Source organism: Phlebotomus papatasi, chromosome 1 (genome assembly GCF_024763615.1).
Source record: "Phlebotomus papatasi isolate M1 chromosome 1, Ppap_2.1, whole genome shotgun sequence".
Taxonomy (NCBI): Eukaryota; Metazoa; Arthropoda; class Insecta; order Diptera; family Psychodidae; genus Phlebotomus; species Phlebotomus papatasi.
In genome coordinates, this window is record NC_077222.1 from 15741921 (window position 1) to 15758468 (window position 16548).

General features: G+C 38.4%; 2 protein-coding genes across 2 annotated transcripts in view; one reads left to right on the plus strand and one right to left on the minus strand.

Annotated features, from left to right (window-relative positions):
• Positions 1-1839: 1839 nt before the first annotated feature.
• On the minus strand, positions 1840-4047 carry LOC129797982 (tubulin--tyrosine ligase-like protein 12). Its single transcript, XM_055840898.1, has one exon. The coding sequence runs from the start codon at positions 3940-3942 to the stop codon at positions 2068-2070; it is 1875 nt and encodes a 624-aa protein (XP_055696873.1). The 5' UTR covers positions 3943-4047; the 3' UTR covers positions 1840-2067.
• Positions 4048-16007: 11960 nt separating this feature from the next.
• Positions 16008-16548, plus strand: part of LOC129797978 (sushi, von Willebrand factor type A, EGF and pentraxin domain-containing protein 1-like) — a 34789-nt gene continuing 34248 nt past the window's right edge. The window contains exon 1 of the mRNA XM_055840892.1: positions 16008-16442. Coding sequence (XP_055696867.1) covers positions 16059-16442 — 384 coding nt within the window. The 5' untranslated portion in view covers positions 16008-16058. The remainder of the gene's footprint in view (positions 16443-16548) is intronic.

The window sequence follows — 16548 nt, forward strand, 5'->3', positions numbered from 1 at the left end:
GTTTTTGAGAAAAATTACTTTGAATTTCTATGAATTTTGACGCTATCACAGCGCCACCTGTGGTGACTTTTTGAACTTCCATCTGAAAGTGCTCATCGAGACGAAACTAAAAAGGTAAAATTTAGGCCGCAATGTTAATTAGAACCGGAGATAGAGGCCGGTCAATGTTCGAACTTTGACCCCTTATAGCTCGGGTCAGGGGTTATGGATCGACTTAAGGTTTTTTTTGTTTGATAGGTATAATCAACGGCTACAACATACTAAAATTTCAGCCCGATTGCATAAGGAATTTTTGAGTTATTTAACTTTTAAGATTTAAAAATTTTCTTTTCAATAATAGCGCCCCTAACGGTGGTTTTATGAACTTGCGATGTTAGAAGGGAAAGTGGCATTTTACGAGAGCTTTCCGAAAAGCCCTCACTTTTTAAATTCTGACAATTAGAACCGGAGTTATGGCCATTTTAAGAAATTTTTTTTGGACCCTTATAGCTCGGGTCAGGGGGGTCGGGGGACCTTAAGTTTGGTATTAATGGAAAGCCCTAAGGCCCAGCTATAACATTCTAAAATTTGAGCCCGATCGATGCCATAGGGGCTGAGCTATTGAGAAAACAAAAAAAGGGGGGTCTTCAAAATGGCGGAAGGAGGGGTGGGGGGTGGGGGGTCAATGCTCCAAGTTGCAATTTTCATACGATATATAACCTTTGCCGAAAACCGCAAGTCGATATCTCGTTTAGTTTAGGAGCTATTAAGCTCCAAAGAGCGGCCGGACGGACGGACGGACGGACGGACGGACGGACGGACGGACGGACGGACGGACGGACGGACGGACGGACGGACGGACGGACGGACGGACGGACGGACGGACGGACGGACGGACGGACGGACGGGAACAGTTTTTAGCCATCCATATATTCGTGATCAGGAAGTGTCAAAACACATTCTGGCAAAGTTTGGGGCCAATCGGAGGACATGAGATTTTGTTAGGATTATAGTAGGTGAGATTGTTAAGAATCTCACCTAATATTAACCAAAATCTGAAATTCGATAAATTCGAAGATATCGGGGATAAACAGAATCACAGAATGGAATAATTGAGAATCACAGAATGGAATAATTGAGAATCAAAGAATTCCGAATTGAATTATTAAGAGAATTACACATTTGGAATCACTAGAATCACATTGGAATCACATGGAATAAACGGAATGTGGACACAAATTTTCGATTTTGAGTAACCCATTGCAAAGATCCCAAAGAGAAACTGGGAAAAACATAAGTGTAAAAAAACATAATGGAAAAAAGAAAGATTCCTGGTCCCGTATCTTCAACCCTAAATCAATAATTAAAACCCATAATGCTCGACTTTAAACTCAGACCCGAGGTGCATAGCGCCCTTGTCCTTGTAAAACTGCAATTTTATTTTATTGGTTGATATGCTTATGTGAAATGTATGGCAGACGAAATGTTCAATTTTTGTGCAAAATGTATGAAAGACGAAATGTGAAATACGAAATGGTAAAATACGAAATATAGAATACGAAGTTTCCGCAATACGAAATGTGCAATATGAACATGTAAAATACGAACACATTTTGGCAAAGTTTGAGACCGATCGAAGAATAAGAGATTTTGTGATGTTTGTTAAGAAACTCTCTTAAAGCACTTAGGGGAAATTGGGGCACCTTTGAAATAGGGCTTTGTTCTCTTATTTTTAAATGGAACTGCACCTTATGGCATTTACACACTAGAGAAATTTATGTCCATATTGAAGCAAATTCCCTATGCTTTTGTAGGAAAAACTCTTGGATATGATAAAATAGGGACAGTAAAACTCAAGAATGACCTCTCTTTTCTCATTTTTTTACTTTTTCAAACCGACGTTTTGGAGGGGTTTTCCTCAATTTTCAGGTATGGAAATTTTTGGGAAAAAACTAGTCACAAAAATCGTTGCACTTTTTTTGGACTTTGCACAAATTAGAATTTTTCCTATCTCGTTCGTTATTTCCTCCATTGCAGTATCCTTTTTATTTTGACTCTGTCTAATTGCAAGCCAAGTGGAGTTTTCGGCTAATTAGCAATGGATCTGAAGACATTTTGATTGGGTTGATTGAGGAAGAGTAATTTAAAAACGTCGTTGTAGAAATCAGGATAGTATTCACATGCCCTCTGGCAATCTGGCATCCAGTTGACTTCCAGCAGTTTTGGCTGGATTTTATCCCCATCCCAGCTGAGGATAATATCAGCTGCATATAGTGCTCTACTTTGTGGACTGGCGCCAATACCACATGGCGGCACTTTGTGCACAGCTCCCATGAGTATTTCTCTCAGCATCTCACAAATAGCCACCTCGACACCCTCCCACGGATTTTCGGGATATTGCTCTGACCATTTTATTAAAAATTCAGCGCACGGCAAATGGTAGAGATCAGCGCTTTCTGTGTAATTCATAACCGTGAAGTGTGTTTCATACTCAAAGCCATCCTCCTCCAGTCGATAGGGTCGATTGGCAAAGCGTAAGAAAAAATTCCGGTAGATGTAGGCACACAGGGGATTAGTACTCTTCAGCAGAATCACGTAGCGAACATCAAACTTTACGTGTGCCCCCTCGAGGTCCGTGCGATGAAAGAGAACAGGATTTTCAATGTACTTCTGAGCAATCTTTGGTCCCGTTGCCGGTAGTCTCATAATATGTCCAATGTCACTTGTTATGTGCATGTCCAGGCCACGGGCCAGATTCCAGGGCTTACAGATCCAGTGATTGTCGAGACTTTTTGCCTGGCGTCGCTGGAAGTAGCTGACAAATTGGATGAGTTCGGTATTGAGGTTGTAGGTAGTTGGTAGCCACTTTGGGTAGGTTTCTAGGGTATCTTCATTGGAGTGCTGGGATGCCATACGCCGGCAAACAATACTCAGAAGATCCTTCACTGTCAGAACGTTTTCATATGGGAATTGATTGATGAATTTATTGGGATTCTGTTTGCTGAACTCCTTATAGTCCTTAAAGTGACTGCTGAGCCAGAGGACGTCTGCTTCTTCAGGGGACTTCACAATCTCAAAAGCCTCATCTGTCAAATACTTCTGGACAAATGAATAATCTGCATAGACTTTCAATGGACGATTAGCATTAATTTCAGGGCCTTCAATTTCACCATCTGGCAGTGACTCTTCCCTTGCTCTTCCTCCAAGGAAGTAGTCTTTTACTGGTTCCACCTGAATATACTCCTCTTCCAGGAAACTCGTACTTTTCCACGGCAGGAGCAGAGCATTCCTCCTCTTTTCATCATCAGCACTGTATTGCTCAACAAAGTCCCTCGTGACAATTTCATCCTCCTCACAGTCTGCAACTGGGAATAGTACACTGTACGTCACCTGATCTGGAAGATGCAGGAAGGGGACTATGCGAAAATTTGGCGAGTCACTGTGCTGAATTCCGGATCCCAGTTCATCCATTATGTACCAAATAGGCATTTGATTCTCAATGGAAATGCCCGTGGCATTGACTGAGTACATTGAATTGTACCTCCAAACTTTCCTCATGACCTTCTTTACGCACTCTTCCTGGGTCTCATTCTCCTGGTTCACCCCCATTATTACACACATCCGGGTCAGTAGCCTGGGCATCTGCTCCAACTGCTTCTTGGCACTGTCCATCCGAAAGGTCCAGGCATGATCCACCAGAAATATTGCATCTCCATCATTCTCCTCGATACCTCCCTCCTTTGACACTACAACTGTCCAAACAGGGTCATCATCCTGACGACCCTCTTCCCCGTAGTCCAGAAGCAACAGTGACAGGGAATCCCCGGCGTCAAAAATTTGATTGTGCAACTTATTGCAGAGGCTCGGCCAGAAATGTGGAGGAACAGCCGATTGCCTCAATTGGGGTTCGTGCAAAGTGAGAAAAGACTCAAAACTACTCCCATCTGCAGTTGCACCGTTCATTTTTTTCACGAGAAAAACCGAGAAAAACTCACACACCAAGAAGGCCAAGAGAAAAACAAGAAAAAACTGTATGAACTGTATGACAAGTCACCACGTGCTGAGTGGGATTCTAGTGCGCATCGAGCGCATGAAGATAAGGTATGGATAAAAACAGATATAATTTGAATTTGAATTTAGTGAGATTGATAACCGTTACCAAAATGACAACGAAAGTGGAAAGAACATTTAATTTTGCTGAAAACAGGAAGATTATAGAAAAACTGGGGCAGTTTTAAGCAAGCCTTACTACTCAAAACATAAAAGTTTGAGATAAAAGATTTTATACAGGAAATACATATGTTGTACCTTTTCAAAAAGCCATAACTAAAGAAAAACTTTTCTAGATTTGATTAGCTGTAATATTTTAAACAAGCGTTATTCAGTAAATGAGAATGTGATAGAGTTCAGTAAAAAGTAACACTTTGGCTGACTGAACTGCCCCATCATCCCCTAGCAAGTCTCTTAAAAAAATGGATCAATAACGCAAACTAAATGCCATTTTTTTGCCATTTTCGCCATTTACCAAGTTGAAATTAAATTGTAATTTCATGTTTTATCTTATCATAATAAAGTATTCTGCATTGAAACCAAACTATGTGATATAGGGGAGACCGGGGAGGTTGGGACAGGAGTAGTGTGGGACAAAGGGACTTTTTCATTATTTTTTTTTAAATCAATGGGATTTAACCACTACTCAATCGTAAGCAGTATTAAGATGTATCTTAACTAAAAGAATGGATATCCTCAGTTTTATTGTTTTAATTCTATAAACACTTTTTTTAAAAATTGATAAAAATTGTATATTTTGACGTCTTAGTTTTCCTCTTTTTATTTTATATCTGCGATATATAATCAAAACTTTTTTATCTCATTAGCTAGCAGTGCAATCTGGGAACATATTTTTACAAATGCTTCAGAGATTATACGCTTTTTTTTACTTAAAGGTTTTAGATACCAAAACCATACGCGGGGATGTTTAGGACACCTGAATGGGGAAGAATTTTACGTTGATTTTCGACAAGATTGTCGGTGGCATGCAATTGTTTATTGTCAAAATGAAGAGTAATGCCCAGTTTCCACTGAAAATCTCCCTCTTGTACAAAGTTTACCAGAGAATTAAACCATCAAAGTCTTGGGAATCAATAATTTCTTCTCAGAGGATATTCGATCTTTGCCCAATCTCGTTAAAAACTATTTTCTCGAAAATTTCTCGAACACTATCCTCTACAATTTCTCCAGAAAAGGCCAGGCGAGAGCTAATTCAGAGAAATAAGGAAAAACAACCACCACGCTGTTGTCGTAAAATCAAACAGGAATCCGCCAATGAGTTCATAACTGAAAGTATTAAGATAATCTACTCGCATGAGGAATTCGAGGATCATGATTGCAATATTTAGAATAAAAAAAGCAAAGAAAGGTAGATGGAAAATAATAAGAAAATACTTTAAATAATTGATTGACAATAAATGGCTCTACTGTACAAATAAAATTGGTATTAATTTCTAAATGTGAAATAAAGAATGAAACATTTTTATTTCTATCAGAAATATTTTTAATCTAGTATTTAAAATTAATTAACGTGCTCCAATAATGCAAATTATGCGAGAAAAAATGCGTCCCATACTGCCCCATATCGGGGAGGTTTGTGACAAAGCGTCAAGTCAAATGTTTTATCTTCTCCAAGAAAACTCATTTATTTTCCAAGTTCTATCGAGTACTTTTTATAAAGTCAATACCCATAAGTATCCTATAGACCGCATAAAATTGTAATACACTATCGTGATTTTTTGGAATACTCTCTCAAAGTCAAAACATGAAAAAGTGCCCCAAACCTCCTCGGTCTCCCCTAAAACAAATTTAATTTAAATCGGGACGTCAAGGTGGCTGAATCAAGTTTAGAATCTTGCCTTGAAGCGTCTTGGAATCGATCGCAAACATTTTTTTTTAAGTGGCGGAGGATCGACAGATGTGGGCTGTTAACCTGGATATCCTGGGTCCGCGGCCCCGATAAGGATAAGATTAAGTACATTACTAACTTCGCTTCAATAAATTTTTGGATTGTATAATTAATTTAATAATACATATCGACAGCTCAGAATATAAAACAAATAACTCATGAATAGCCGACTTTACAGGAGAGCGTTTTCAAGTTGAAATTTTGCATGTTGAGTATAGGATGTTTAACATTTGAAACCCCTATAGGGAGAAGTAGGGCACATTTGAAAGTGGGACACCTTTGAAATTGGGATTTTTCTCCTATGCTTAAGTGGAATTAAGCCACATCATAATGTAATTTAGCTTCTCAATATGTTTGTGCATCTAAATTATATCACGAGAAATCGCAATTTCAAAGGTGCCCCACTTCCCCCTAGGGGAAACAGGGGAAAAATATTATTTAATGAGCAAATATTTCGTTTTTCACAAGCTCACAGAAGACCAAAAAAACTTTTAATTGACATATTCTTATGGGACATTTACAGCTCTACAAATTTGTCGAACACCATGTTGTAGAGCGTGTGGCCTATTCGAAACATGTCAACCCAGTCGACGGCCACAACCCACCAATCCTAATTCCTCATTCCTTTGACACGCCCAACCCCTACCATCCCTATGGGTGCTGAAAGGTTGCTTTGGGGCTCTTACTGTTAGGTAAATGTCCTCAGTCTTCAGTGAGTGAGCATCAGTCGCCGTGGACGGTTCACTCTCATGAAGTGAGCCCCATCTCGGCTTACAAATTCAGAAGTGGGATCCCCATTCCCCAAAAGTGGATCGCGAAAAGAACAGTTGAATTAATTGTTGTAGTTGTTGTGTTGAGACTTTAATTAATCTTGCATTGTGGTCGAGATGTGTAAAGTTCAGTGATACTACGAGAACAAAGAAGATAAGATGGAACATTCCTGTCGAGGAAAGTCTGCAGATGACTGGGGAGTCCATGTGGGATCACTAAGCCAACGCGGAGGAGACATCGTATTGTGGAGCCAGGAGATTGTGGAGCCTTAAGATAAGAGCGAGGAATTCTTCAAGAAAGTAATTGTGAGGATGGAGGTCTTAGTACAGAGAGATCATCGGAGAAAGATTTTGAGATAAGTCCATTCCAATTAAATTTCTAGAAAAAGTTATTTATATTGAGCAATCGTAGCTACAGATATAATGAGTGCCAATTTCATAGAAGTATATATAATATCAATCAAATATTTGACGTGTTATCATCAAAGGAAAAGTGAGGGATGATTTGCTGGGAAATTTGTGCAAACGATAACTAAAAATTATAAATATCATCTTGAATGTGTTTTAAATTTACTATGGATCTAAATTTAAATCATGACCACAAATGGAAAGTTCGTTAGTGATAATTTCGGATACAAGTCCTCCATAACTTCATTATTTAGTTGCATCTGTGTTATAGTCTTCAAAATCACTATTAGTCCCATTTTGATAGATAATTGTTTTCACGTCCCATGACCACATCTTTACGGAAATACATAGTGAATTCAATTTAATAGAAAAGGTATTAATCTACATTTGAGACAACTATTTTAATAGATCGAACGCGAGTTTTTCATGATTTACCAAGAACCACGTTTAGTGCGCAACTCAGTAAATTTATGATCGAGATCAGAGGATGTTAGCAAAATAATTTAAAAGTTTGTAGGGCCATGCAAGGGAGTTATTTCGTAGGATTATGCAGGTTAAATTAAAATATTCGGAACATTAGCAAATAATCTTTTCGAGGCGATCACGTATTTAACACCCTGTCGATGACGAATAAATATCGGAAAATTTAAGAGGTCAACGAAAAGCGAAAATTTCATCTAGCATTAAGATTATAACATTTCGGATTAGACATAGAATAATTACAAATGGAACTTAGAAGCTGTGTCGATGAATGATCAGTGAGATTGATGTGTGATAGAGGGCCCTCGAAAGTGTGTGTGAATGAGGTTTTCCATTGCAGTTGTAAATTGAATCAAAATTGGGAATTTGAAGGAATTCGTAGAGATTTGATCTTAGGAGAAACCATAATTTCAGTTGTATAGGCTACATAAGGTAAAGAAAAGTACACATTTTAAATTGAAGACGCGCCACAATTATAAAGGTCAGATGTTTATATTGATATCTGTAAGTGATAAGACGTTTGATATTAAATACTTATCTTCAGAAAGTTTACGCGATCAAGGATCAATACCACATATACTTCACGAACATTACCGCGATCACGGAATTGAAGGACATATTAAAATATTAAAAATTGGAATTCATAATGATAATGTTGAAATATAAGAAGAAAGGAGAGAAAATGATAAAGATGAGTAATCCATTTTCGAAAGTATGGGAATAACCCAAAATAAATGCTGGAAGAGAAGGGTACAAACTTAGGTTTACGATAGGGGCTATAAAATATTGAAATATTTTTGCAGACAAAGGGACCCGACGCGTCGGCAAACTTAATGTTATATTGAAAGGATGCGTCAGAGGAAATGGTCTAAATGAGTTTTTCAATTGCTTAGACCCTAAAGAAATGCGTTTGGGTTAAGGGGCGAAAAACAACACCTCATTTAGGGATCATAAAATAAATGCAAAAGGATCGATAAGCAAATTAGGGAAACCCGAACATATTGCAGGGACTCATTAGTTCAATACCTCTTAAGAGAATTTCGGATTTTTTCAAATAGACACATCGGCAGCATTGCAATTATCCTACAGAAAGTTTTTTTTCAGTTTTACAATAGGCACCACTCATTAGGCGGGTCTTGGGATTTCCGAGATGGTCAGATACTCGGGTTAAAACTTATCCCTAGCAATAAAACCCTCATAAATAGATATGCGTAATGTTTTTACAATGGACACAGCTGCACACCACATTTTTCACAAATTGTAAAATACATTAGACAACGGATAATTATTAACAAAACGAAGGATCTTCGAAGGAACATTATGGCGTGACGCCATGCCTAGGGAAACTTAAAAAACTTCTCCACTACATGCTCTTGCATTTGGTCAATCAAATAAAAGGAATATTTTGGAATAAGATGGGTAACTCAAACTTTAAGGAAGCGGATTTCAGATAAATTAATATCGAGAATATTCTTAAGACGGCAGATGTATGATAGATAAATAAGACGGGTAATGCACCGGTTATATAAGTCGAATTCAGTAACAATCAGATACCATTTTGAAAAGATTTAAAATTAGTTATAATCTCTTTAGCTGTTTCTTAATACATACGGAATACAAGGCTACGTGCTAAGTCCAGGATAATTGAGGTTTCTAGAAATTATATGTGACAGATGCGGATGGGTTAAATGTTAAAGAAATCTGAAAGTTTAGTGAGTTATTTGAGAATATCTTAGTATGGCGTGTAGGCAATCTAGAATCAAAGCAATAATTGCGGCATCGGAGGATACATTACATTAGACAGATCTAGAAGGAAAAGAAGGTTAGTTTTGAGGGTTGGTCTTTAAAAATAGTTCAAAGAAATTTTGTAATATATCGGGGCTATCGGATACAACAGTTAATGTATAGAGGAGACTTTGTGAGTAATTGCATGTTCACAGTTCAACAGAATTTAGGAGATAGAGTCTAGTTCAAAATAAACTTATTAATTTAAGACTCGGTGTTGTGACTTTCAAATCTGTAAATCGGTAATATCGTATTACACTTTATGGTATCAATATCTTTAGTACTCAGAAATCAAATCAAATTAAAGATTCATATTTTAGGATCATGGGATAATGAGGAAAAAACCTTTTTTCAGCAGTCGAAAGTGCACAGGTAGAAAGTAGTATATCATATTCATTTAGGTTGACGGTTAAAACATTCAAAACTTTGAGTTGAAAGTTGTATCGCACGGAATCGCAAGTAGATGGCGTTGTACAAAATCTTTTACAAAAAGAATCAAAAAAACGTTTACAGAATCTAATAAGAATACGAAGAAACAGGATTCTAAAAGAGTTTCACACATCCACTGAGGTTTTAAAGGAGATGGTATACGAACGAAGTAATAACAGTCGTTACTATGACACGAAATAGATGATATATATGGGAACTACGGAAAAGAAATCATAATTTAGAAAATTTTCAGACAGCCTCATAATGTGTATACAAACATAGCGCAGACAAGATCATAATCGAATTAGGCATGAACCAACTACAACAACGTGTGCATTAGGAAGTCTAAAGCCAACATTATAGTAGAGTAATTCGCAACGCACAATAGTTTTTGCTTTGTAGGTGTGCTTTTGATGTTTCAATGAGAATGAGTGAGATCTAGATATGTTAATCTCTCTTACTTTCATATGAGATTTCGAAGGCATGTTTGCAGGACGGGGGTTATTGTGCTCTGGACCTAAGGGAACGGCATCAAGAAAATAATGGAATCTTCAACAGTGTTTATGTATGGAAAAAAATAGTACAGGGGACTCTTACAAGATTCGACTGTAATGTATGAAAGGAATAAACGAATATAAATGGAACGTATATCGTGAAATACTAGAAGAAAAACAGAATGGCAGGAGTACAGAAAGGCTGGAGTCAACGGGTTTTATCCGAGCAAAGGGACAATAAAACTCAACTCATCAATGATAGGCTATATATTATTATAAGTAGGACACGGTATTTAGGGGTATATTCGGAGAATAGGAGCGATACTTTATAAACTCTAAAAACACACGGTCGGTAAATGTATCACATGATGAAAACGGTAATCATGGGATAGTGGTATGATCAGATTCCTAGGTCCAGAGGTACGATCCAATTACAACAAAGCGGACAGAATCTGGCCAGGAGTGTGATGCATACAATCACTACATCCCAAAGTTAGGGAACAGGGACCGAAAGCGCCGAACACACCGAGTTTGTTCCAGAGGGAGGAAAAGAAGACTTCACATTGGAAACCAACAGGAGCAGTATTCGACAGAGCGCACATTCTACACTACAGCGAACTTCTACTACACGGATGACATCTAATTTGAATGCAAGACAACAGAAATATAACCAGTAGGACCGTTAAAGGATTCTTATCAGAGAATTGAACTACAACAGAAGAGATTCAACGAAGGAGTCGACTACACTAAAGACTGAAAATATCAAGTTAATATGCGACAGGAGTTTCACGGGGTACAAAGGCATGGGGCAGTAGTATTCTGGATGCTGAAGATAATCGCGACAAAGCGTTTGTGACTAGAAATCACTGAAGTTGTTCACTTCAAAGACGTAATGCTCCCAATAGGTCACACTATTGGCAGGCTTCTACATGGATACTTCTGGTTGGATCAAAGGAAATTCAGTCAGAATAGCACCGAGGAATTTGATATTGGAGGAGTAATCAAAGTGATAAAACTGAACTGAGGTCAACGTCATGATCATGATCCAAAAGGAATTGCCATGAATATGCAGACAACAATACCAAAACAACAGAGCTCTGTGAAAGTAATTGTTAAAGGACAGTTGACGGATAAGTTAGCGTTGCAGATGTTTTTGAGGAAGTCAATCACAGAAACTTAGTGATTGGGAAAATGCCACAGGAAAGGACAAGATGTCCGTATACACAGGGGTACTGTGTGAGGAATGCGCATTGAGGAACGAGACTAGCTTGACCTACGTGGACTGTGGGTTTTCGGCCAGTGATGTGCGGAAGTGTCCACTCCTAATGCAGTGATTGGCTCCAACAGGTGCTGTGGGTTTTTGGCTCTTCACGGGTATTTTAGGCGATCTCCAAATCTCTAGAATGCCCACGTCAAAGAATGTGATTTGCCCAAACAGCTACTCTGTTGGCTCGCGCTTCTCACGGGCACTTTCTCAATCATTGAGTCCGGGGAGTGTCACCCCTACAAATGAAGTGAGTAGCTATAACACGTTCCCATGTTGTAGCTTCTCGCGGGGCCTCCATTTCTGGTCGGTGGCAGACCAGGTCACAGCGCCTAGTAGTTAATAGGACTGTGGGATTAAGCTTGCTTAATCATTCGATCCATGGTGATAAGTGGATTCGAGCGCTCTATGTAACACGGAACTTAAAGGTTAATTCGCCTTCCTGGTATACTGCATTCATTGGTGTTGTGGTGTTATGGGCTAAAGGAGCAGGTTGGTAGCATACGGTCCCGACCTGGGGGCTCCTACTATTCACCACGCTGCCAAGGGACGGCAGCTTTGTCAGGATTGGCCGAATTGTAGAGCGTGTGGCCTATTCGAAACATGTCAACCCAGTCGACGGCCACAACCCACCAATCCTAATTCCTCATTCCTTTGACACGCCCAACCCCTACCATCCCTATGGGTGCTGAAAGGTTGCTTTGGGGCTCTTACTGTTAGGTAAATGTCCTCAGTCTTCAGTGAGTGAGCATCAGTCGCCGTGGACGGTTCACTCTCATGAAGTGAGCCCCATCTCGGCTTACAATGTAAATATACTTTATTGAACTCTATCTCTAACTCTAAACTAATCGGCGGCTATCGATCGCAACCATTTTGTGGTCTTGGTATTGCTTGACTTTACTAAAGCGTTTGATAGTCTGCCGCATGACTTGGTTTGCTATAAACTCTACAAGCTTTTTAATTTCTCCTCATCCGCGGTCTCTCTTATTGCCTCCTATTTCAGCGGAAGATCTCAGAGAGTTAAATTTGGAGATAAATTGTCTGCCCCAGCTTTTCTGACAAAAGGCATTGGACAGGGATCCATTCTTGGACCCCTGCTTTTCTCTCTATTTATCAATGACTTACCAACTGTCTTGCGCAATTGTTCATACCACTTGTATGCTGATGATCTGCAAATTTACATTGAAGGTGATTCTTCTGACCCATCCTCTACCTTTCAGCTCATGAATGACAATTTGGCGAAAGTCGAGCACTGGTCCGTTTCAAATGGCTTACTCCTAAATCCCAAAAAGTCGCAGGCTATTATCATAGGCAAAAGGGCAACCAACATTACTCCCTATCCTCTAGTCCTTCACGGCGAAGTTATTCCTTTTGTGGATCAGGTGAAAAACCTGGGTATTGTCTTTAACAAGACGTTATCTTGGTCTGACCATGCATCCACCATTTGCCGCAAGGTGAACTTTTCTCTCTATACACTTAGACGCTTCCGGGACATCACACCCTATGATATTCGCTTGCTCCTAGCCCGAGCACTGCTACTTCCATTTTTTAATTATGGAGCAGAGCTCTTCTTTCTGTCGGATGCTGACACGATTCGCCGACTTTCAGTTGCTTTCAACAATTGTGTGAGATATATTTGCGGGTTGCGCCCTCGTGATCACATTTCTTCTTATAGAAATGTTTTTGTAGGATGTGATCTCCCATCGCTACTTCAAATGCGCGCTCTCATCTTTCTTAACCGGTTGATTGCATCGGGATGCCCTGGGTACCTGGCCTCTCTCTTGACTCCTGGCGGGTCGGCTAGAGTCGGTGGACTGATTGTCCCTAAGTCACACCATGAGTCCTTCAGACGAACTCTATTTGTCAAAGGGGTTTTTATGTATAATTCTCTCGCTCCTCAGAAGCGTAGATCGCCTGACACTATTAGGGAGCACTTCCAGAATGGACCTTGCTAATTTCTCTTTTCATTTTTTAAATTCTTGATTTGTTTTATAAGCTATATTTTATTTTACTTTGCTTCATTTTCCTTTTTTTTTTAAACTATTTTCTTTTTATTTTTTCTTTTATGCCACAAATTTGTAAGAGGGAACTACCCTAAGTTTTGTGTGTCAATAAATTGAATTGAATTGAAAAATTGAATATAAAAGTCTCTTCTAAAGAAAACGTATTCTCTAGCAACCTTTACCAGAAGTTTAATTATGTAGGGTCAAATATTTACAGGCTTATTGTACTTTTGTGATATTTACGAGTCGAGGAACCATTTGATGCCACCCCTTATAAATTTGTACGTTTTTAGTATTTTGAAACCTTAGCATTCCAAATTCAAAATTTAAGTTGCTCAGAGCAAAAGCGAGCGATTTTATTAGGTAAATGTATTACGATAAACCGTTTTTAAAATATCGAAATAATTAATGAAAAGGGATGGAATAGCGTCCCAGTCTCAGGCTTTGTGAGTTGCTCAAACTCGTGACTTAGATTCTATATCTTAAAATTACTTTCGCATCATTTATCGGTCACCGGTTCTCAACGGCTTTGAAACGATTCATAAATCACTCAAAATATCCCATAAAATAGTTTTAAGAGTAATAAAATTGGTTTTTGGACAAAAAATCTTATCGGTTTACAACTGGTTATGAACCAGTTCAAAACCTATTGGGACCGTTTCAATTTTATCGGAAATTCTAAGACCTTTCCATTGAGCTTACATGATACCATTCTGATGAGAAATTAGATCTCTAGAGCCTCTATAACTTTTGACCTTGAAAAATCGTTATTAGGAATGAGTGAAAGGTATTTTCGCACAAGGACGAAATATCCGCCTGAGTCGACGCGTTTTCGAGTAATCCCAAAAACACATGGTTTTGGTGGGAAGGGGAAAAGTAGGGGATATGATGGGCATGTTTGTTAATGGTTCCAGGATCGACTTGTTGGGGTTCTCTCCCTTATTGTTTGATTAGCAACATTTTTGGAGTTTCTTCTTGATTCCTCATATCAAGGTCTTCACAAAATCATCACCGCGGCACTTGACAATTTTATTCCACTTTTCTTGAAGTCCTTGATGTTGTGGGAAGGTTTGGCCTTCTTCTAGACTAGATCCTTTTTGATAATAACCCAATATCTCTCAATGGGATGAATATTAGGGGTCTTAGGAGTGTTTGGTGAGTTAATCTCCGTGGTTACGTTACGAACATAATTTTCCTCGTACCATTCTTTGGTTGCCTTTGGACTAATGACATGACGTCAAATCTGGTCAGAAGATCCGGAGTATGTCATCGCTTCTGTACAGAGGTAACAGGCATCTTTGAACGTGCTCCGTGATGTAACTAACCGTGACTAACTAACTCTTTTTACTCATTTTTTCCATAAGGTCCAGAATGGTATGGTATACTAATTTTCAGTTAATTTTAATCTTACTGTATATACTTCAGTCGAGTTAAATGTTTCTTTATTTTCGTAAAAATGTAAGAACACAACTTGTGAGACTCGAATCCAAGATAATACAGACGATCCTCCGTATCATTTATAAAGCTTTAAAAGTGTTTAAAGCTTAAAGGTTTATTTAAAAACTTGTAAGTTAAGCGGTCTTCAGACTAGAAGTTTAGGCCAGTTCCCGTAGGTCTCAGAATCCTAAATGGCAACCAATTTTATTGTTTTTTCAGAACCTAATTCTAATAGATCATTTGTTCTTAATAATGCAATCCTAAGTTAAATTTTCCAAATTATCTTAACTGATAAGGAATTATAACAGTTAAGCCTTAGATGAAACCCGTATAACGGCGTTATCACACTTGCACATTAAAATTTTAATGTGATTCACATTAATTGTCGTTTGTGAGCGTCCAAATATGTTATTTGTGTCTTTGAGTCACTTAATATTTGGGGTTTTTCTATTTATTGATAAAGAAGTGGACTTGGCTTGCAAAAATAAGTTTAAATTTACCTAAAGCATAAATATTTTTCACATTAAAAAATTAAAGAGAAAATCGCATTAATTTTTCACATTAATGCTCTAAATTAATTTATATCAAATTTTGCGGGCCAAATCTACCTTTTTATCAACAAATAGATCAAATTTTAATTATAAAATGATTCAAATACACAAATTACACATTTGGACTCTCACCAGCGACAATTAATGTGAATTATATTAAAATTTTAATGTGCACGTGTGATAACACAGTAAGGTTAAGTCATACTAAGAAGGTTAATCTTTATAGCTCTTCTTTAGAACTCCGAAAAATATTTTGAAACATGAAATGTATGAAACATAGCTTTACTGATAATACTTAAGGCTTTCAGAAAAATTTGCGCGGGAAAAGTACTAGAATGATGCGATAGAGAAGCGTCCGACATGTTTTTTCGCCAAACTCTCAATCGGTGAACTCTTTAACATTTCAAACAATTTTATCAGCTTCCGGACGAGTTTTCTCTCGCAATTCAGTCATTTGTCGGCAGTTCAAGTGAGCAGATGGTGAAAATAGACCAGAGCCATGGTTCTCAAAATTGTTTTGATGATCGCTTTAATGGCGACCGTGTGTGCTGAAAAGACTACCAAACGCTTTGTTGGTGGTCAATTTGTGAGCTTTGGTGATCGGGAAGTGATCAATACTATGAGGGATCGCAATATCACAGAACGCCCCATCACAAAGGCTGAATTCGAGCAGTTGACCCGAAAGTTTCGTTCCAGCATGGTTCGTTTGAAGCAGAGGAACAAGAAATTGGATGCTGTATTCCTTATTGATTCTAGCTCTAGTGTAGGCCGGCGAAATTTTATGAGTGAAGTGAAATTTGTGAAAAAATTGCTAAGTGATTTTCCCGTGAGCCTAAACTACACCCGAGTGTCTGTCGTCCAATTTAGTTCCCAAGGAAGAATTGTAAGTATATGAAAAAGCGTCATGAGCAAAACGCTTATCACGCTAGCGCCACTCTGGGTCATTGGCGGGGTCACAGATGGAAAGTGTGTTACACTTTAGCAAAAAT

What these genes read in the sequence shown, in the direction of transcription:
- LOC129797982 (XM_055840898.1), bottom strand. Translation starts at nt 3,942, where the DNA reads ATGAACGGTGCAACTGCAGATGGGAGTAGTTTTGAGTCTTTTCTCACT.